This window comes from Ornithodoros turicata, chromosome 5 (genome assembly GCF_037126465.1).
Source record: "Ornithodoros turicata isolate Travis chromosome 5, ASM3712646v1, whole genome shotgun sequence".
Lineage (NCBI taxonomy): Eukaryota > Metazoa > Arthropoda > Arachnida > Ixodida > Argasidae > Ornithodoros > Ornithodoros turicata.
This window is the reverse complement of record NC_088205.1, coordinates 44,111,662-44,135,292: the sequence shown is the minus strand read 5'-3', so window position 1 is coordinate 44,135,292 and position 23,631 is coordinate 44,111,662. Positions and strand designations below refer to the sequence as shown.

Genomic DNA, 23,631 nt, shown 5'->3' with positions numbered 1-23,631 from the left:
TCCTCCATGGTTCTAACGGACTAGGGTGTCGTTCGGCAAGAGTGTGGCCCAGAAATGGAGCTGGTGTCCGTGCCAAGTCGTCACCCCTTAGTGGTCGGGGCTGGTTGTTCCATAGCGAGCGCGACGCCCAGGAAACGGGCTGTCCGTTGTGGATTATAGTCCAAGTGGCCACAGAGTGACCCTGCGGGGCAGAACGACGAGGGTTCCTACGAGAGCCGGAGCGGGAGGCGGAACGACCAGGTGAGGCACGCGACTCCATAGTCCTCCACTGTCGACGATGTTGCTGCATCTGCGAGAGAAGAAAAAGGGAAACGGTAAGAAGGCGGCTTCAAACCGTGGGCGCCTGAGAAGGCACCTCCCTAGAATAGACAGCGGAAAACTGTGGAACAGAAATCACACTAATAAAGCACTAAATCACAAGCACTATGCTTAGCGATGGAGATAGTGGCAGCTACGTGCGCCACCTGCGGGGACGCAAGTTGTAGTGGCTGAACGCAGGTCCGGGAACGGGATCCGGGTCCAGGTCCTGGAGGGAGGCAGGTTGCAAATCGGGCTCCTCTCCGTCAGGGTCTCGGAGGTAGTAAGACTTCAGGTCCGAAATGTGAACTGGCCCAATCTCTTCGCCGGTGCCGCAGCGACGAAGCCTGTAAGTGAGCCCGGAGGAGCACGCACTTATCTCGAACGGGCCATCCCACCTATCTGCGAGTGAAGCTGCAAAGCCTGGTGACTCATCACTTAGCGGGTGAGTCCGTCGAAGGACGAGGTCACCGACGCTGTAGGTGAGGTTCCGACGTCCACGGTTGTACTGGCGAGCCTGGTCCAATCTTGCGACGTCCAGGTTCTCCCAAGCCGTCCGAGCTGCATCTTGCAACGCTTGATTGTAGTAGAGGATTTTTGCAAATCCAAGTTGCCCCGGAGGATGTCCCAAAAACAGCCTTTACGTGTCATAGAGGTTTGTTTGAATTTGTACGAATGCCTTTCGGACTGTCCAATTCACCCACCAGTTTCCAGCGGTTGATGCGAAGTACAATTTCGCAATGGCATACATGGATGATGTCGTGGTGTTTTCTAGGAATTTTTAGGAACACTTGGAATATCTGTCAATCGTCCTTGCAAGGATGAATGAAGCGGGTATAACGATCAACCCCCGCAAGGTGCAACTGGCATCGCCTAGGATCAGCCTTCTCGGCTTTGTGGTGGACAGAGGGACCATCCGTCCTAACGGCGACAAGGTAAAGGCGATCACGGACTTTCCGGTTCCCGGTAACGTCAAAGCCTTGCAGCGCTTCCTAGGTATGGTTGGTTTTTACAGACAATTCATTCCTAATTGTGCCGAGCTAATGCAGCCGCTTAACCAGCTGTTGCGCAAGGACACGCACTGGAATTGGAGAGAAGAGCAGAAACAATCATTTCGAGCTCTATCACAAGCAATCGCTAATACGGCTAGGCTTTATCTGCCCGACCTTAACAAACCATTTGTTGTGCAAACAGCGATTATGGGGTTGGCGCAGTTCTCTTGCAGGAGCATGACGCTACTCATTGTCCAGTGGCTTTTGCAAGTCGCACGCTGAATCCGGCAGAACGGAACTACTCCGTCACGGAAACGGAGTGCTTGGCGATCATCTTCGCTTTCAGGAAGTTCGACCTTTACCTGGACGGCAGTACCTTCACTGTCCAGACTGACCACCAGGCACTTTCTTGGCTGCAGCGGCTCCATAACCCGTCTGGACGACTTGCCAGGTGGGCCATGACGCTACAAGGCTACTCCTTCACCGTGGGGTACAGGCGGGGCTCAACGAACGTGGTAGCAGACGCGCTGTCCCGCGCGCCTCTACCGGAGGGGGAAGAGGAAGACACCGAGGCGCCTTCTCAACTTCGGGCAGCAGCACAGGTGGCACGAGACGTATCTTCGTCTTGGGGCACGGTCGTGAGCAGACAGCAGCTCCTAGACGCTCAGAGAGCGGACGGCCTTTGTCAGCGGGTGTCGCAGTGGATAACTGAGCAAGACTCGACAAACGCCGGAACGACTGACGGACGGCACGACTCCTATCTGCTGGGCGAGGATGGCATCCTGTTCAGATACATACCCCAGGCGGATGAGGACGACGGCTCATCCCCGTTCAGAGTCGTGGTGCCACGGAAGTTGCGTAAGTCTTTCATACGTTACTTTCGTGACTCGGCCTTGGCAGGTCACAGCAGCAGCAGGAAAACTTATGAAAAGTTGTGTCGTGTTGCGACATAGCCAGGAATGAGGCAGGATGTAACAAAGTATGTTCGTACTTGTCCCATATGCCAGAGAGCGAAACGTCGTGGTGGTTTACCCCCTGGGCGCTTACAGCCTGTTCAGAGCAATAGACACTGGCAGATAGTTGCTTGTGATGTGATGGGACCATTTCCGCGTAGTCCTAGAGTTAACCAGTATTTGTTTGTGGTTACTCATCATTTCACGAAATGGGTTGAGCTGTTTCCCCTCAGGACACTGACTTCCCAGAGAGTGTGGGAAAAACTACTCGACACCTTTTGCCGGTTCGGGTTTCCCGCACAGCTGATCACCGACAACGCAACCTACTTTACAAGTAAGGTGTCCTCAGATTCTTGCGCTGTCTTAGGCATTCAGCATAAGAAGACTTCTTCGTATAACCCTCAGGCTAACATTACCGAACGTGTTAATCGGAACCTGAAAATGATGTTGGTTGCTTTTACTAGTCAGCACCACCGTAATTGGGATCTTCGCCTGGCTGAGCTGGTGTTCACTACACGGACGACTGTCAACAGATCTACAGGCTTCACCCCCGGCGTTCCTGAATTTGGGACGAGAGGCCCCTTTTCCTGTGGAGAATGCTCTGGGCCTCCGGGATGGTCCTACCCGGCCTCCTTATTCAAGGTTTGCTGAGGACCTCCGGAGTCGACTGTTTGAAGGTGAATAAACCTGGTATGTTCGTTTGAATTTCTGGTTTTGCTGCTTGTTCCTTCGCGCAGGAACGTACGGGCTGACGCCCCGAGGTTGTGGGAATGTAGGTTTCCACACCTTTCACAGGACCCTTAATATCTGCCGTGGTGTCGTTTTGTTAGGTGAGCTCATTGATGTTCCTTCAGAAGAGATTTTCGAAAACCTAAAAAGCCAAAAGGTGATTGATGTAAGGAAAATTTCGAAAAAGAATGAGCACATGACGACATGCAACACAATCCTAACATTCGACTGCCCGACTCTACCAGAAACGCTGAAGGTAGGGTATCTGACCGCAGAGGTGCGGCTATATATCCCTAATCCACTTAGATGCTTCAAGTGTAACCGTTTTGGCCGATGCTTGGCCGCTTTCCGATGCTTGTAGAGGGTCTGCTTGCTGTGCTCGCTGCAGCAAGCAGGACCACAACTCCAGAGAGTGCAGAGAGCCTGATCACTGCGTCAACTGCTCAGGTGACCACCCTTTGTACTCTAGGTTTTGCCCAAAGTGAAAGTTTGAGAAAGAGGTTATGAACATCAAAGTTACACATAAACTAAGTCATCCAGAAACCAGGAAGAAGGCATCTCCCTTCTTGTTCCAGAAATGCCAGAAAAGAGAAAGAAAAAATGATCTCATGCGCAACACAAGTAGTATGTAGGGGTTGGGAAGGAGCATGGGTGAGAGTTTGCAACCTGGACCCATGGGCACTGCCCTGAGCCCTGCGCGTATTTTTCCCCGCGCGGCGCGTGTGTGGAGGGTTGTCCGCGTTCTTATCGGGGGGGGGGGAGGGCTGCGTGGGCGCTTACCCTCTCACATTTTTCAACCTGGGCCGACTTCTTTCGACATTTTTGTGCCTTGGCCGACCTTTTTCACGTATTTTTTCCCGCGACCGGCAGGCGGCGCTCGGGTGGAGGCTCTTAAAGGGACTATCGCATCCGGAGACATGGGTAGGAAATGGTTACGAGAATGCTTGGCATCATTCGACAATCGATGTCACCGATTTTCACTGCTCAGAAATGTTTGTGTTTTAAATAAACGAGCTTTTTCGATCAGCGAAACCTCCGATGACATCATTGTGACGTAGAAGCCAACACGACCAATGCGAGGGCGGCGCGCCGCCGGCGCCGTTCCCCCATTTTCTCTCGGAGACATCGTCTGCTTTGGAGATGGCGTCGTGCATGGCTACGTGTATGAAACACCCTATTTCTTCGAAAGTGCTGTGAATGTCGCTCAGTGGTGAAATTGCAACATGTCGTTGAGTTCGGGAACGCGTCGTGGTGTTCCTAACGGCAAAAAATCGTCTGGGGCGAACCCAGAAATGACGTTTCACGAACCCAAGGACAGGGACGCCAAACGAAAGTTGGAAGCAGCAATCGCCGGCAGGCTTCTTGTTGTGGCAGAAGAATTGCACGTTCGGCACGTTTGTTCCTCGCAGTTTGCCGACGAAGCGTACATGGAGGAGGACCTATTGCAATCCCGTATGGGAGTGTCAGCGAAATGCAAGAGGCTAAAGCCCTATGCTGTGCCCACGTTGTTCCATGAGCAAATGGACACCACCGACGTACCGGATGAGCTGGTAAGCATTTGTTTCCAGATGTTGTTTCCGAATGTACATCGGAATATGTATAAACCGCGGCCGGCAATGATGTACCAGACCCCCTTAGGCCCCACTAGCACCTCACGTAATTTTTTGACGGCATCCCTCTAACTTTTCTGGTTGCAATATTCAAAAGATTATCAAATTATCTATTTATCAATTAAATATACTAAAGTTTAAGAAAAAGTTTATCCCATCTTTCTTTGCTCATGTAACCCAGCATGCACTCACCATCATTTTTGTGAGCAAGAGAGAGCCAATGAGGCAGCTTTCCAACAGAATAGCCCCATTCGGCATTATACTTTTATGCATCATATTGTCCAACATCAAGTGCTCAATTTCTATCTCAGGTGGAGAGAAGCAGCTTGATGGTAATGGTAGCAGCAATCTGCTTCAGGTGGTGAGTATCACAAGCTTCTATTCATTAGGAAAGTTTAATATCTGTGTTGTACAGTGAATGAATTGAATTCTGAGTCAGAGTGAACGTTCATGTTGTGAAACCGGCAGCTCATGCGGAGTATCAGCCTCTACGAGTGATATATATTGCTCACATACTGTGAAGGCTTGATGTTGTTATATAGCGAATTTTTATTTTTAGGTTCTAGTAGTGAGGCTTCCCCCTGCGTCACACACTGAATGAGCCAGAGAAACTAAAGTAAAAAAAAGACCCTTTCCAGGGCCACCACATGTTTTATGCAGAGACAAACACTGTGTTATGAACCCTCCAATATGCACATTATTGTTTTTGGTCCAGCTGCAAACACTTTTCTGAATTGTGTTTGTGATTCTAATGAACTTTTTTAAAATGCAATTTTAGTAACTGGCTATGAACGGCGTCTAATGAACTATATATGCACACCTGTGACTTTTAGTACAATTCCAGTTACAGTGCACAGAGGACACTCCAAGGGTTCAAGAATATGGTGGTATTGGGCTTTGATATTTCATTTCATTTCATTTCATTTTATTACCTTAAGGACCCTTTACACAAGGGTGTTACATAAGGGGGGAACAAGAGGAACACATCAAAGTATTTACACAGTTTATAATTGTATTCTAAAGAAACATTTCTTCGCAGACACGTTGAAAACTGCTAAGGTCCGGCAGTGCGACGACATCAGCTGGCAACCTGTTCCATTCACTGATACCCAGCTGAAGTGTGGAGTGCTTATGCGCGTCCGTGCAGCTCAAATTTAATTCTAACCTATAGGAATGCTCAACACGACGCGAGAAAAAACTGCCGCGAGAAAAAACTGGCGCGAGTAATATATGGAGAATCAGAATGATACAATTTATGTAGGAGAACAAGCCTAGCTATTTTACGCCCTGCTGCCAATAATGGGATTTTATAGTACTTTTTGGTCTCTGTCATACTTATTGTACGATCGTGTATATTAAAAATAAACCTTATAGCATTACTTTGAACATGTTCTAACTTATCACATAAATATCTCTGATAAGGACTCCACACAACAGCAGCGTAATCTAGTTTGGCTCGTACCAAAGTATTATATGCTAAGAGCTTCACATTTGAAGGGGATATGTGCATGATAGTAAGTTTTTTCTTGTTTCAACACATCAAGCTTCACATCTGCACTGCTCGTATATTGTATAGAAGGAAAGACCCTGTTACCACCCTGTCAACATGAACCTAAATGCCAGCTCTCCGCACAGCAACTGAAAAGATAGCACGGAGGAGGGAAATAAAATCTACCGACATAATGTAATCAGCTTTTGTTTGACACATTTAATATTTGTATCATGTTCACAAAGCTTCCATGTACACAGGAGGAGTTAAAACTGTGGTAATACACACATTGGCACTAACCTCTATCCTCCATTTAGAAATGAAGCATAAATCCATGCTCAGGGTAAAACGCACAAGTTTCTTTTTTTTTCAACATAGGTGCAAAACGTAGTACAAAAGAAACCTCTCCATGGTGAAGCTGAAAGGTGGTATTCAAAATATGCATTACACAAGTACCACTGCTTGTCCTCGTCGTGTGATAACCTTGGTTTGTACTCCAGAATGATTTGCAATGAAAATTATTTACACATTCCACTGTACTTGCAATATCTGACTACAAGTCTCCACTGCTTGTGAGACATGCTTCTAGAACTGTTACAAAGGGTTAAAACTTTCGAAACGGTCAGTGCATGCACATATGACTAACACTATGACCAGCATAACCGCTCACTAATTTGTGACTTCACAATGCAACATTTCTTCACCACATATGGTTATGAAAAGCAGGAACCATCGATAATGTTTTGATAGTGTATACAGTTACGTCTTCTCAATATGAAACCAGCTTTTATGAACATACAAAAACAACAATGACAATAACGATAAGTCCTACAATGGATATGCCTGGTCTGCATACAGTGGCCCACTTGACACTTATGTTGCTCGTATGATCCACTATATGAAGTTGATGGGTACAGCGTCCTGATCCTGCGCACAGGACATCCTGGTATCCGCCTTCGGTTTCTTATGCCAAGGTACCCATAAATCCAGCTTGTGAAGAAACAATACGCAGTGAATCGGAGGCGCCTGTGTAAAACAATAATAAAGAAGAAAAGTAATTATTTATTTGACCAAGAGCAGTAAAGTTTTAGTAAAGCATTATCCATGTGCTCGGAATGAAATGGGAATGAAATCACGCCATTTACGACGTATGAGAAGTGTTTTGACACTGTACCTACTGTCAAGTCGCTCAAAAATACGCGGCGGTCATCACGACAAAAGATGGGTGCGTCAACCAGCGAGCTCCCTCCGCAGACAAACGCCATTGAGGAGCAGGTGATCGGCGATACAACTGTCCCTGCAATTTCCGAGGCAACCGACACCCTGTGTTCGTCAGGTTGCACTGGAGTACAGCGAGTGCAGAGGCATCTGTCATTTCCAAGTGGACAAATGTCAAAATGCCCGGCAGTGCACAATCATCATGAGCGATCGGATATGATAGGCTTACCTGAAAGTGTCGTCGCCATCGGACGGTTCGTTTTCACTGCCTGCACTTTCACTTGCGGCAGGGTCAAGTGGCAGATGGTCTGTGGAGTAAGGGTCGTAATCTAACACAATTTCTTCAACGCTGTAATCCCCAGAATCGCTTGGAAGCGACGCGACGTCACTTTCGTATTACGACGATTCCAACATTACGCTTGGTGTCTGCTGGCCGCCTCGCATCCAGATGCCCCGCGGCCCCACAGATCAGCTGTGCGGGAAGAAGCGCCCTCATTGGCGCTGTTGAGCGTGACGTTATCAAGGCGTTGTGGAGAGACGGTGGAGAGGGACCTCATTATGCGTCGTCTGCTCTCTCGATGTATTTCATTAGATTGCTCAGCACATACGCGACCTATTCACTTGGGGTTTTCGCGGCCCTTGTCAGAGGTCACTGAGAAATATTGTGGTACTGAAGTTTCGGAATCGACCGAGATGGATGCGATAGTCCCTTTAAAGGAGGGCGGCGCGTGGCCGGAAGGCTGCGTTCGCGTTTACCCTCTCGCATTTTTCAACCTGGGCCGACTTATTTCGTCATTTTTCAGCCTGAGCCGACTTGAATCGCTAATTTTTTCTAGCTACAACAGGTGTGCAGTAGCCTGTTTACATACAAAGGGTAGCTATACACAAAAGTACAAGTGAAAATATATTTATTAAAGCCAATAGTGCAAGCAATTATCTTATGACTCTATGTGAAGGAGAAAAACCTAGCCAAAAAACCTGACGCAGAAGAAACACAATACACGTAACAAAGAATATACAATTGGCTAGTTCCATCTCAAATCGAACAATCCGGTACACTTGATGTCTCGAATGAACGGGGAAAAAATATATGTTGAAGCCATCGTTGAGTTAGGAGAAATAAACGCTTTCTGAATTCTCTGCGCTGCGCGGTTCGGGAAGTAGGAGAGGAGGAAAAAACTGCCTCTCAGAAGACGATGTCGTCGCGCGCGGGTTTGACCGTTCGCTACAAGGCTATTTCTTGTCACATTATAGAAATTTCTTGATCTGGCTTTAGACCACTTAGGGCACAATAGGATCCTGCGTTGGCAGTGCTGTACCGGTTTTTGTTTGTCTGCAAAAAAATATCAAAGTTGACTCAAAGTGCCGAAAAACACCATATTCACTGCAGCTTTGCGGACGATGTACAAAACGGATAAGATTGAGCTTTATGCCGTTTAATTTGTCATTCATGTGGCTATCGAATGATGTATAATTTGTTGTTCTGCTCTGTCAGGAACGTAAGCGATACCTCTTTCAGTAACACCATACCACCGAAAAATGACGAATTTCGGAAGCCTTTATCTAAAAAACCCCACCAAAAACTTGCCTCGAAAATTTTATATGTTGTAGGTAGTTCCTTAGACTATGCACAGAAGAAAAATCAAAAGTCGGACTTTATCGGTAGGCGCACTGTGAATTTTTTGCCAGCCCTATACGCGGAGCGCATTCATGCGGAGGCACCGTGTCCCGCGTGTTGCAAAATCAAATTTTCCAAAGGGACTTTCAACTTCTGTCTTCATATAAAAAGTAATTGCTGTCATTTGAAACAATTCTGAGGTTTCAAGGTTTCCTTTTCAAGGTTCTGAGCGTTTGCGTTCATACCAATGGTGTAATCGCTGAATCTAGATTGTGGAGCAACCAGATGTGCTCGCATTTTTTGCGGGATGTCACACATGCATTGCAAGTGCTGGGAGCCCGGGAATAACGGAATGATTTTACATCTTTGTAAGAGGCATATCTGTTCAGGGTTATTCTAAAGAAGCATATTTACTGTACGCATTATGGCAGGAGGGACGCAGTGACTTCCAGTATTATTTGAAACATTTCGACTTCAGAACATCGACTACAGAAGTGCACGAAGTGCCCTTATACAGAGTGTGCGACGACATCTGCATTACTGTAGTGTGTCGTCCTGGTATCACACCTACCTCAATGGCCTGTTTGTTGTACAGTGCTGATCGTGTGGATTTCGCTGACTATATATATATACCGCCTCATACACAAGAAAAAAGTGCTATAGAAAAAGGATTTTCGCTTTGCTTCGGAGATCGGCGTAGCTGCCATAAAGACTGTGGTTCCAGCAGATCAAACCGAAGGCGTAACAGAAATGGGCCAGCTATGCAGAAGCTGCTTCAAGTACTTCACAGCAAAGGTGGCTGAATCATAACACGCAGCAATCTTGCCCACATTTGAAAGAAAATCTGACAAGAACCTGCCATCAAAAGTAACATTAAGGAAAGTGGTTTCCACAACGGCCTAAAGCAGTTCATGACACGAGCACTCTCATCCACCCGGAATGCTCTGCATAACTTTCGTTACCTTCTTACCTTCGTCACCTTGTCTTCTTCGCTGTCAAGTTCTTGTTATTCTGTGTACTGTAAATATGCTTCGATATGATCACCGTGGACACCTGTTATAAAGACGCAAAAGTATTCTAAAGCATTCTGTTCTTCACGGGCTCCCAGCACTTGCAATGCATGTGTGTCATCCCGCAAAAAATGTGAGCACATATGGTTGCTCCACAATCTACATTCAGCGATTACAACACTATTATGAACGCAAGCGCTCAGAACGGTTCCAAATGATAGCAATTACATTTTATGTGAAGACAGAAGTTGAAAGTCCCTTTGGAAAATTCGATTTTGCAACACGCGGGACATGGTGCCACGGCTTGAATGCGCTCCGCGTATAGGGCTGGCAAAAAATTCACAGTGGGCCTACCGATAAAGTCCGACTTTTGATTTTTCTTCTGTGCATAGTCTAAGGAACTACCTACAACATATAAAATTTTCGAGGCAAGTTTTTGGTGGGGTTTTTTAGATAAAGGCTTCCGAAATTCGTCATTTTTCGGTGGTATGGTGTTACTGAAAGAGGTATCGCTTACGTTCCTGGCAGAGCAGAACAACAAATTATACATCATTCGATAGCCACATGAATGACAAATTAAACGGCATAAAGCTCAATCTTATCCGTTTTGTACATCGTCCGCAAAGCTGCAGTGAATATGGTGTTTTTCGGCACTTTGAGTCAACTTTGATATTTTTTTGCAGACAAACAAAAACCGGTACAGCACTGCCAACGCAGGATCCTATTGTGCCCTAAGTGGTCTAAAGCCAGATCAAGGAATTTCTATAATGTGACAAGAAATAGCCTTGTAGCGAACGGTCAAACCCGCGCGCGACGACATCGTCTTATGAGAGGCAGTTTTTTCCTCCTCTCCTACTTCCCGAACCGCGCAGCGCAGAGAATTCGGAAAGCGTTTATTTCTCCTAACTCTCCGATGGCTTCAACATATATTTTTTTCCCGTTCATTCGAGACATCAAGTGTACCGGATTGTTCGATTTGAGACGAACTAGCCACTTATTACAGGCATGATGCAATAGCATTCAATAGGTATCATTTCTAAGCAAGCAGCGTGAATACACCGTAGAATCTGTCCAGAAACTTGTAATTTTCAATGAATAAACATGATCAACTAGTGGATTCAAACGATAAAGTGTGATGAAACCCGACGACCCCCAACACCAACATCAAGTTAGGGAGGGACGGACTCTAGTATGGTCTTGTACATAGAATCATTGAAAGCACACATTTTTTCTTCCTCATCACATCTTTTTGTAAATCAATTTTCATAATTCTCATGACATGTGGATATTAATAACATTCTAAAAAAATTTAATCAATAAAATGAGCATAGATATTCTTTTAATTAAGTGTAGACGCGCACTTGAAAACAGAAGAGACAATTGTTCTACATTGAAAAGATGGACAGATTTTGTACTTGATACCATAAGTCATGGGAGGACATTATAAAACACTGCATCGAAAAGGAAGAGCCGCGAAACGATTCCATTATCGCTGCATTTCAATACGTCCTAGACATGGTCGTATTCGGAGATATGGTACAAACTACAGAATTGAAGATGCAAGAATTTATATACCGAATCTACAATACTTATAAAAATATCTGCACATCAACGTCGGAAGGGCCACTGGGATTGATGGCGGAGTTTTTGAGATTTGCTAACGAAGAATTGAAATACACTAGACCAGATGTAAGTGCAATCATTGCAATGGGCATTGCGTTAATCAAGAAAGCAGTCAGATCAAATTATCATAAACAAGTGGTCTATATCGCACGGTTCATTACGGATTTGTTGAAATTACACATATCTGAGATGGAAAGTACATAAAATCTTATCACGTGATATGTTCCAATACCACGACAACGCAATTATTTTCTTCTACCAGTCTCTGTAATAATGTCGAATGAGCAGAAGTTCAATATTGCCGTGCAAGGTCTGATGTATTATCACTTGCTGAAATTCAACAAACATATCAATTGTGGTGGACCACCAGACGATTTTCATCTAATACTCTCTTGTACGCCATTGAAGAGATCATAAATCGCAACACCTGTTCAAATTTTAATTGAACTCTTACTGATGTGTGGTAGTAACCACTTCTCCTTAATGTGAATCGATAAATTTTAGCATTTAAGCCACCATCAAATACCTTGTATAGTATGTTTGAGTATATGCAAAATTTTTTAATCTATATCTTTAAAAAAATGCAAGAAATAGCGTGCAGTTTTGACTTTGAAAATTTAAAGAAGAAAATGATCTTTAGTGTGGAATTTGCGTTTTACAACATTATGAGCTAAAGACTTATAAAATTAAAGTATGGCCTTTCCATTTGTAGTGCCCGGATGCTGTGACACTAAAATAATGTGTTACACTGAAATAATGTTCGTATTATTTCGCAGGCAGTGAACCCGAATGCAATTGTAAAAGTTGATGACATTGTGTCGCGAACGCTTTGACTTTTCCCGCTGCAATCAGTTATCTTGCCTTATTTCCGTTTTGCCCTATCTTGGAGGGCTCATTTTTCCTATCCAGTCATACAAATGGACAACTTTGTTGACGGAAATAATAAGATATTATAGACGATATAGACGATATATGTTATAGACGATTATAGATTAATAATAAGACGCCTTTTCTTCTTTTACTACGTCTGGGCTAGTGCAACTGTTTGAGAAATATACATGCACTGTGAAATTTAATTCCTGAAATATTATAAGTTTTCACAAAAGATTAGCTTTTTTTTGGTAATCATAGACTGATGTATCATGCCTCTAAATTTCAATGACCGATTCTTCTCTGGCAATTCTATCCTTCGGGTGTTGAACTTGTACAGAGTGTAGTCGAGTAAAACCTATTTGGTGGTCAGCTCTGATTCCATATGAGAATTCTTAAACACACTTTGTGAAATATTCGTTTCCTTAGCGATCACTGTTCTCAGTCTAGCCATGCTAAATGCAAGGCGTTTTTCATTCTGATGCGCAGAATTCATTATAATGATGACAAAGATTACATTTATTGTTTCAGTTATACATATATATTTGTTTATTTTGATAAATTACAGTTCTATTTCGTTTGTTGTCTTCATTGATGAATTCCGAAGGTATTAAATAGTTTATTCTGATTATTGGGCGCTTGAATCCAGCGTTGATTAACGTAGGCGATATGTTGTCGCCGTGTTTGTGTTGCTTCAACAACTTGCACTTTGTCGCGATGAACTTGCACAGTCTCTTATTGATGTTTCCTTTCTTTGTATGAAGACTCTTGAATGGCGTACAAGAGAGTATTAGATGAAAATCGTCTGGTGGTCCACCACAATTGATATGTTTGTTGAGTTTCAACAAGTGATAATACATCAGACCTTGCACGGCAATATTGAACTTCTGCTCATTCGACATCTTTGCAGAGACGGGTAGAAGAAAATAATTGCTTTGTCGTGGTATTGGAACATATCACGTGATAGGATTTTATGTACTTTCCATCTCAGATATGTGTAATTTCAACAAATCCGTAATGAACCGTGCGATCTAGACCGCTTGTATATGATAATTTGATCTGACTGCTTTCTTGATTAACGCAATGCCCATTGCAATGATTACAATTACATCTGGTCTAGTGTATTTCAATTCTTCGTTAGCAAATCTCAAAAACTCCGCCATCAATCCCAGTGGCCCTTCCGACGTTGATGTGCAGATATTTTTATAAGTATTGTAGATTCGGCATATAAATTCTTGCATCTTCAGTTCTGTAGTTTGCACCACATCTCCGAATACGACCATGTCTAGGACGTATTGAAATGCAGCGATAATGGAATCGTTTCGCGGCTCTTCCTTTTCGAAGCAGTGTTTTATCATGTCCTCCCATGACTTATGGTATCGAGTACAAAATCTGTCCATCTTTTCAACGTAGAACAATTGTCGCTTCTGTTTTCAAGTGCGCGTCTACACTTAATTAAAAGAATATCTATGCTCATTTTATTGATTAATTTTTTTAAAGAATGTTATTAATATCCACGTGTCATGAGAATTATGTAAATTGATTTACAAAACGATGTGAAGAGTAAGAAAAAATGTGCGCTTTCAATGATTCTATGTACAAGACCATACTAGACTCCGTCCCTCCCTAACTTGATGTTGGTGTTGGGGGTCGTCGGGTTTCATCACACTTTATCGTTAGTATCTACTAATTCATCATGTTTATTCATTGAAAATTACAAGTTTCTGTACAGATTCTACGGTGTATTCACGCTCCTTGCTTAGAAATGATTTGTCTGGATTAATTATTGTTTTGTTTCAGGTTCGACTGATATTCTATGAGTTGGACATTATGTATGCATGATGTATTTATTGTGTCGTATTTGTTTCAATTGTTCACTCGATTGAGATAAGTAAAAATAATATCTGAGTTGGGAATGCCTCATATTTCTGAGTTGTGTTTCACATTTGATTTTTCTGTGTGGTTCATCTATATAGAACTTTCTGTTGCAAGATATTACAAAAATTGATGTAATTAAATTTGTTTCTCGTTTTTGATTGAGTATTGTTGCTACCGTTTAATAATTTGGACTTTCTCTACATGTTCAATAGCAATATCGCATCTGTACAAACTTGGTCGACTTGTCAACCACTTTGATGAAAGGTTTCCGTTTCAAGGAAAGGATATGAAAAGATAGTGATCCCCGCGAATAATATCGACATCAATTTGCGCTGCACAATAAAATATTTCGCCTTTGAACTATCTTATCTGACCTCTAGAACGTCCTGTTTGCTGGACGAAGGAATATAGCCCCCAACCCTTTGAGTGATAAAGCATGGGAGCTTGGTCATATAGACAGAGACATAAAGTCTCCCGGCTTTGAGGAAAAGAGTGAAAACCTAGATGAAAACAGTGCATATTTTCTAAGTCTTGGATACCTCTATCAAGGTTCGTAGTCGCCTAGTAGTAGTGTTGTCAAGTTGTCAAGTGTCGCCAAGTTTCGTAGTCGTAGTGTTGTCTACGTGTCGCCGCGTGTTCCCCTGTTCTTCAGCGTTAAGTCTGTGCTATATTGTAATATTTCTCCTTTTGATAGATTGATTAGCTATTATTTCTCTATGTGTTGGATAGTGCGGAGGTTTGGCTCTCTATTAGCTGTTGATCGTTTTGTTTCTCGTTATTTCCTTACGTTTATGCTGTTCACTTAATGAGAAATTGGTTAATTGTGTAATGTTGGAATAATGAACTTAGATTCCCTATTGCGCTCGAAATTTTCATAACTGTCACAAAACAGGTGTACGCCTTCAACAAATCAGGGCAGATATTATTAGAGCTGGTTGTTGGCTAGGAGCGTGCTATGCGTTGAAGTTCATTTTTTAATGTATTTTCTGTGTTGATAAAACAAAAAAAGGTTTGTAGTGTCTCTTAGAATGAAAATTGTATTGAGTTCGACTAGATTAAGTCACGAGGATGATTTTATGATATTTAAAATGATAGATTATTCTCCTCCTCTGTTGTTTTGATTAAGAATATTTTCTTTGTGGTGTTATAGATTTTATTTTCTCTTGTGTTCGTGTCCCGTGGTCTTCCAGGGTCTCTGCTGTTCACAGTTAATTACATACAGCTATCAGAACTTCCTTTCTCTGCTATTCATCCGTGCATGTTTATCGTTTTGATAGATTGTTTTTCAATTATTTTCCTGCATGTGTCTGTTGTTTACACGTTGGCAGATGCGCCGTTTTGAATGTTTCTCTGCTATTCAGTGTAAAGTGTGTGCATGTTTCTCGTTTTTGATAGATTGTTTTTCAATTATTAATCCTTTGTGTACCTCTTGTTTACGTGATGGGTTTTTGTTTTCTATTAGCTGTTGATTGTTTTGTTTCTCGTTATTTCCTTACGTCTATGCTGTTCACTTAATAAGAAATTGGTTAATTGTGTAATGTTGGAATTGCGCTCGAAATGTTATGACAGATATTCACGCTATTGCAATGATGGTTCTCACGTGTAGGAATATTATACTTTTTATGATACAACTTGCAATTTTGTTTGTAATCATATTGATTAAGAATATTTATTTATTTATGCAAATACCTCAAATTACCCCGATGGGGCGTTACATGAGGGAGGGAGTTACAGAGCAAAAAGAAAAGGAACGAGATAAACAACAAACAAGAAAAACTCGCGCATATTTGTAGCTAGATACACTCATGAACAACAAGCAAGATGAAACGCGTATATATCACACTGCTAGGCACACTGATAAATAAACAACAAGATAATACGATATTTACAGCTAGACACACACGTAAAATGATAGATGAACAGATATATACTTGGAGTGAGACATAATGAATACATGTAAAATAATATGCATGAACTGTAAGGTAACTTAAATCTGGAGAAAATGCAAAAGTTCACGTTTGAAAGCGGTTATATCACGAGTGATGACTAGCGGCAATGGAAGACTATTCCATGCGGTGGTGCATCGAGGAAAGAAAGAGCGAGAAAAATGTGTGGTTTTACTTGAGAAAGGTTCAACTTTAAAGGGGTGATCCAGTCGCGATGATATATGTACAGCTGGTAACAGAAAACTGGGTCTCAATGAACTGGTGTGAAAGAATTTGTGATAGAGACAGAGCCTCATAAATTTCCTGCGTGTGTCGAGTTCAGGAAGGTCAATGGATTGTTTAATAGCTGTAATACTTGAAGGATAATGATAGACATTAGTAATAAAACGAGCAGCCCGGTTCTGTAATGCTTCAAGAAGGTTGGCAAGGTTAGCGACGTGGGGATCCCATATACTGCACGCGTATTCTAATTTTGGTCTAATCAACGTGGTGTAAGCTAGTTTCTTTATCGTCGGAGGAGCATGTTTTAAGTTGCGGCGTATAAATCCTAGTTTGCGGTTGGCATCGCTGATTATGGAATTAATATGGTTACCCCAGCTTAAATTAGATGCAAGATACACTGTTATGGTCAGATGGATAGCTACTAACCGGATTTCGTTTCGATCAGAGTGACGCAGGACATTCGATGAGCTAGAGAAAAGGACTCGAACCAGACGTTCCAAAATTCCAAAATCAGTTTCTCTTCCTCGTCGTTCACAAGTTACAACACTAAAAAACAAAGCAACACTTCTTCTTCTTCTTCGTCTTTCCGTACATGAAAATCTAAATCAAGCACGGTTCGCGCTGCAGGTCTCATTCCGCAACATCCTCCCCCCCCCGGAATGGGCGTCACTAGCACATTGGAGATGATCCTCGAATGGGTACAGCTGCTGTACAGGTCGTCTTGTGATGTTGCCTGATGGCAGCTTGACGGAACATGACCTGTTCTCTCCATCTCTTCCTCTATGAAACTTCACAATCCGTGCTGTTTTCCAAACTTGCCTCGGTGTTCGTTCTTCATGAACGAGTACAAGATCGCCTTCCTTCATGGAATGCGAAGGCGTGGTACGTGATACATGGGCCGATCGCAACTCCCAGAGATAGTCCTTGTGCCAACGTTTCCAAAAGTGGTCAGCTATCTTTTGCTGGTGCACCCACCTTCGCGAAAGCGCTTCTGTAGTTGATCTGGTTGGGTCTTGTCGTTTCGAAGATGGCAAGGCAATCAAGCGTTTTCCAACTAGGAGGTGCGCTGGCGTCAGAGCAGTAGGCTCGTTGGGTGAGGAATGCAAGTACGTGATGGGCCGTGAGTTTACTGCTGCTTCGGCTTCGGCTAGCACCGTTTCCATTTCTTCGATCGTCAACGACTGCTTTCCGATGACTCTTCGTAGAGCATGTTTAAGGGTCCGAACGAGTCTCTCCCAAAACCCGCCCCACCAGGGTGCTCTTTCCGGCATGAACCTCCAGCTGATCATAGTTGTGGCCATATAATTCTGCACGTCGTCTTGCCGTATTAGACTCCCTAACTTCTGGATATCTTTCGCGGCCCTCTTAAATGTCAAGGCGTTATCTGAGTACATCACCGAGGGTATTCCACGACGGGACACAAATCTCCTGAATGCAAGAAGAAATGCGTTGGCTCCGAGGTTGCTGATTAGTTCGAAATGTACCGCCTTGGTAACGGCACAAGTAAACAATGAGATATAAGATCTCTTTGATCCGTCATCGGTTTTTACAAAAACTGGGCCGACAAAATCTACTCCTGCCACTTCAAACGGAAGAATGGGGGTTACTCGCTCTGCAGGTAACGGAGCAGTAGGTGCTCTGGCTGGCTGAAGTCGGAAGCGTTTGCACGTTGGGCAGCGGAAGATCACAGTCTTTACAAATTGTCTAGCATGGGGAATCCACCATTTCTCCCTAAGGTCGTTCATGGTGTCCTGGAGTCCTCCGTGTAGTGTGCGGTGGTGTGAAGCATACGCTATAAGGTGTGCCAGGCGGTGCTCCTTCGAAATGATGATGGGATGTTTGACTTGTTCTACTTCATCCGCATAGTGAAGCCGACCCTTAAGCCGGAGAACACCAGTTGCATCCAGAAACGGCTGCAAATTTGCGATCTTAGAGTTCGTGGGAAATTCCAGCTTCTCCCTCAGTGCATAAACCTCATCTGGATACGTTGCGGCCTGCGAAGTACGTACCCAGTACGTTTCCGCATGAAGTAGTTCGTCTGCAGACAAGGGACCCGTGAGCCGTTCTTCATGATGCCGGCAATTTGTAATGAATCGAAGAATCCAGGCAGTCGTTCGCAAAACACGGGAATACTTGCCGAACGCATCCAAATCAAGAAGTGGCGACCATTGTTGCAACGCCACTTGCAGTAATGCCTGACATTGTAGGCGTTCCTCATCCGTTCGTGGATCCTGTTCGACGAAATCGTTCGGCCAGCACCCGCAGTCTCCGGCTAGCCACTTAGGCCCATGCCACCAGCTTTGACTGCTAATCAGTTTTAGCGCAGTAATGCCTCTTGTCAAGTGGTCGGCTGGGTTTTCGGTCCCAGGGCAGTGTGCCCAATGCGATATTTCGGTGAGACGTTGGATTTCTTTTACTCGATTGCTGACGAACACTTTCCATTCGGTTGGCCGGCGTCGTATCCACCACAATGCGATCATGGAGTCGGTCCACATAAAATAGTCGAACTGTAATTTATACAGTGTCCTTTGCAGGTAAGTGAGCATTCTCGCTCCGATAAGCATTCCCATAAGCTCTAGTCTTGGAAGAGAGAGCTGCTTGATAGGTGCTAGACGAGTTTTTGAGAGTATTAAATGCGTTGAAATCTCGCCCTTTGTGTTTGCGGTTCTCAGGTAAGCCACTGCCCCATAACCAAGAGGACTGGCATCACAAAATATATGCATTTGAAACGCAGATGCATTCGCTGGAACGACGCAACGGGGAATCTCTAGTGCTGATAATGTAGATAGTTCATTACACCATTCGCTCCACTTCTGCTGAGCATCACATGGGATATCTTCGTCCCATCCAACCTTTTTCTTCCCTAGGTCTTGAAACATGGATCGGGCCCTGAACGTAAATGGATTGAGGAATCCCAAAGGGTCAAACAGTCTTGCGGTGCCTTGGAGTATGTTCCTTTTGGTTACTGGTGAAGTTGCCACAAACGTTTTCACGGCTTCTAAATTAGGCATCAAGCTGTCAGTTTCAGTATTCCAAGGAATTCCAAGTACCTTCTGATGTATCGACTCGTCAGTCTCACCCTTTTTGAACACAGACTTTAACTGGGGTTCATTCGATGCCCATTTTCTGAGGCGCACTCCAGCCTGTTCAATGACTGCCAAAGCCTGACGATGCATCCTCGTGGCTTCTTCAACGTTATCAGCTCCTGTTACCAAGTCGTCCACGTAAAATGAGGATAACAAGTCGCTTGCGGTGTCCCTTAGATCGTCAGTGATGTGACGAAAGTGGTGATGCAGCGTTGCAGCCAGGAGGAAAGGACTCGCGGTCGTTCCGAAGGGAACCCGACTCATCCTGAGAACGCAGAGCTCGTTAGACAACATCTCACGAAATGTCACGTCGCGGTACCAAAGACATCGTAGCGCATCACGATCTCTCTCGTGGACCATGATCTGGAGGAAAGCTTTCTCGATATCCGCTATCATAGCGATCTGATGCATCCTAAACCTGATTAGAATATCCTGCATGTCCGCTTGAAGCTTTGGTCCAGTTTCCAGGTGGGCATTTAAAGATGTACTTCCAGGACCATGCGACGACGCGTCGAACACTACACGCAACTTGGTTGTTGTAGATGCTTCGCGGAAAACTTATCTGTGTGGCATGTAGAAAACCCGAGTGTTCTGTTCTTTGTTGGATACGGGAACTTCTTCTGCGTATCCACTGAGAAGATATCCACGTATAACTTTGTCGTACTCTTCGATCAAATGTCTGTCTTTGTTCAGTCGGAACACAAGTCTCTTCAGCCTAGTTTTAGCTATCTCGAAGTTGTCGTTCAACGGCGAATCTGTCTGTTTCCACGGGAGCTGAACCTCGTACCTGCCATCCCTCATCTTCAGTGTTTTCTCGAACTCTTCGAGAACGGCATGGCCTTCGGCCGACGGAGATTCATCTTCGTGGACGATTCCAACTCCTTCCAGGCTGCAAAATCGTTCTAAAAGCTGGTCACAGCGCAGGTCCTCAGAAAGTGTACTCACACGAAGCACAGATACATAGTTGCAGGCCTGCCTTGCGATCAGCGAACGATCGGTAGTCGGACCCTGAAACGTCCATCCTAGTTTGGAGTTGATGGCAACGATTTCATCGTTTGGCCCGTAACGTTGGATCTCTCCTTTCAGCAATTTCCACATTTGATCCGACCCAATAAGGACCGAAATTCCCTTCACTTGCGGTATGCCTGGGAACGATACAACGTCAGCAACATGTTCTCCAGCTTCCTGAAGTAGAATCAAGTGACGGTCATCTGCTGAAGCTGATGGAAGATCATGACACAGAACTGGCATTTCGATTGCTTCCATAGTTATTACCTCCTCGGCATACTGGCTTCGTATCTGGAGCTCCACTATTCGTCGCCTCTCTGGTTTCCTCCCCATATCACTGGAAAATGTGCTTATTGAGAGTTCCTCCTCTCTCAGGACGGGCAAGTTCAAGCTGCGAACAAGATCCTCTCGCACAAAGGTACTTTGACTACCGCTGTCAAATAACCCTCGAATGTATGCGCACTTCTTGTCGGCGACCACCCAAGCCCGGAAAGTCTGTAGCAAAACCGTGGGACGTGAAGTGGCTGAGGACGTGGCGATCACTGCGCTGCGGGTTTGCGTTTTAGGGCTAGTTGACTGGGCTGGGTTGTACTCCGGGTCACACATGGAGGTTACGTGTCTACCTTTGCATTTATCGCATTTGACACGTCTCACACACTGGTTCGTCATATGTCCCACCCAGGTGCATCGGAAACATCTTCGCTGAGATTTGAGCTTCTCTTTTCGGGCACTCAGATTCATATCAGAAGAGCATCGTTCAGTCGTATGCGCCGAAGAGCCGCAAAAGATGCACTTGGCCGGCTCAGAACCCGTTTGGAGTACTAGCCCACTGGGACGGCTCATCTGACTCCCTCTTCGTTTCACAACTCCTCCATCCTGGCTAGATATTCCCGCCTTTTCTCTGCTTTCGACTTCGTTCTGGAGAAAATCGAGGAGATCCTCTAACTGCCTTTCGGAGTTTTCGAGTTGTGCTGGTTGTTGCTGTTTCCTACGATGGTAGTCCAAAACCATGTCCTGTGGCAACGCGTTCAGGAGAATGTCGTTCATCATCGCTGCGTAACTTCCAGCAGTTATTCCGAGAGATTTTAATCCTCGCATACTAGACTGGGTCTGATCATACATCTTCCTCAGTCCACCAGTATCGTGCGAAGAGCGAATATGGGAAAGTTGACGCAGACGGGAGAAATACTCGTGTTCTATCTTCTGTCTATCACCAAAACGTTTTTTCAGCAACTCCAATGCATCATCATAGCAAGCTTCCGTGGCCTGGAGTCCCTCAATCGCAGCAGACGCCCGTCCAACGAGAAGAGATCTCAGGTACTGGAATTTCTCGATCTTGGAAAGGGTAGCGTTTTCATGTATGCTGCTTAAGTATTGCTCCCAGAAGCTTGGCCACAGCGTGGGCTCGCCATTGAACGTTTGGAGCTGGAGCTTTGGTAACTTAATTCCAGATCTCGTTGACTCCCTCAAGGACTGAGTGTTCCTCTCAGTTTGCGATGTCATGGTCTGCAAAGCAGGAGCTTCAACTTGTCGAAGTTTGTAGTTCAATTTTGAGACTACTGTGCTTACTTCCTCTTGGTATCCAAAGCAGCTGTCATACTCCTGTTGAAGATCTTCGATTGGAATGAGCGTCTCCAACTGGGTGTCGACGTCTTTCAAGTCGGTACTGCAAATGGTGAGGCGATCTAGTAGAACGGTGAGCTCCTCAGCGCTGGCGGTCTCAGATGAAAGAAGAGCTTTGCTTTCGTTGATGATTCGAGTGGTCCTCCCTCGCAGTACAGTCCTTTTCGCTTTCAAGCGATCCATCCTCCTCGATGGTCTGGAATCAGACTTCCCGGGTTTCGGCACCAAATATGTTATGGTCAGATGGATAGCTACTAACCGGATTTCGTTTCGATCAGAGTGACGCAGGACATTCGATGAGCTAGAGAAAAGGACTCGAACCAGACGTTCCAAAATTCCAAAATCAGTTTCTCTTCCTCGTCGTTCACAAGTTACAACACTAAAAAACAAAGCAACACTTCTTCTTCTTCTTCGTCTTTCCGTACATGAAAATCTAAATCAAGCACGGTTCGCGCTGCAGGTCTCATTCCGCAACAACACTCCAAGATACTTGTATGAATCAGATTTTAGGATCGAGCTATTATCAAGTGTGTATGAATAATGATAAGACTGCTTAGCGCGTGAGAAAGAAATATGTGCACACTTCGAAACATTCAGTGATAGGAGCCAAGTGGAACACCAGACGTTGATTCGATCGAGGTCATGCTGTAAGGAATGTCGGTCAGAGTCAGAAAAAACGGGGCGATATAAGACGCAGTCGTCGGCAAAAAGACGTATGGATGAAGATATGGAGTTCGGGAGGTCGTTGATAAAGATAAGAAAGAGAAGGGGACCAAGTACAGAACCCTGAGGCACGCCGGAAGATACAGGAAGGGGTGTAGAAGTATGGTCGTTTATCGTCACCATTTGAGAACGGTTGGTCAGGTAATTTTCAATCCATTTCAACACAAGCGGGCATAAATTAAGAGAGGAGAGCTTACGAATGAGATGGGCGTGACAAACAGAGTCAAAAGCTTTGGCAAAGTCTAAGAAAATGGCGTCCGTGCGTACGTTATTATCTAAATTACTTTGAACATCATGAATAAAACGTGCAAGTTGCGTCTCGCAAGAGTATCCTTTTCGGAAACCGTGTTGAGATTTGTAGAAAAAAGAGTTTGATTCAAGATGAGGAGAAATAGCTGAGAATATAATGTGTTCTAAGATTTTACATGAAACACTTGTTAGGGATATCGGACGGTAATTGAGAGGATTATTTTTGTCACCTTTTTTGTGTATTGGTACTATCTTCGACAGCCGCCAGTCGACTGGTACTTGACCGAGCCTAAGTGACTGTGAGAAGATAAGAGACAAGTATTGTGATGATATATATTTCGTATTCTTTAGTACTTTGGCGTTGATACCATCTGGGCCGCATGCTGATGACAGCTTCATTGTATCGATTATCTTGACGATGCCATTGGGGGAGATGGTGATTGGGTTCATTGAAGGGAGGCTACAGGCGTACGACGCCAGAGGTTGA

The 23,631-nt window shown here is 44.4% G+C and overlaps 2 protein-coding genes across 2 annotated transcripts; both read right to left on the bottom strand.

Moving 5' to 3' along the window:
- Positions 1-17,060: 17,060 nt before the first annotated feature.
- Positions 17,061-19,952, bottom strand: LOC135395790 (uncharacterized). Its single transcript, XM_064626883.1, has one exon. The coding sequence runs from the start codon at positions 19,950-19,952 to the stop codon at positions 17,061-17,063; it is 2,892 nt and encodes a 963-aa protein (XP_064482953.1).
- Positions 19,953-20,099: 147 nt separating this feature from the next.
- Positions 20,100-22,355, bottom strand: LOC135395789 (uncharacterized). Its single transcript, XM_064626882.1, has one exon. It carries the CDS (start codon positions 22,353-22,355, stop codon positions 20,100-20,102), a length of 2,256 nt encoding a protein of 751 aa, XP_064482952.1.
- Positions 22,356-23,631: the final 1,276 nt, after the last annotated feature.

Bases quoted from the DNA above. Each gene is read 5' to 3' on its own strand.
- LOC135395790 (XM_064626883.1), bottom strand. From the start codon at position 19,952: ATGCATCAGATCGCTATGATAGCGGATATCGAGAAAGCTTTCCTCCAG.
- LOC135395789 (XM_064626882.1), bottom strand. From the start codon at position 22,355: ATGGATCGCTTGAAAGCGAAAAGGACTGTACTGCGAGGGAGGACCACT.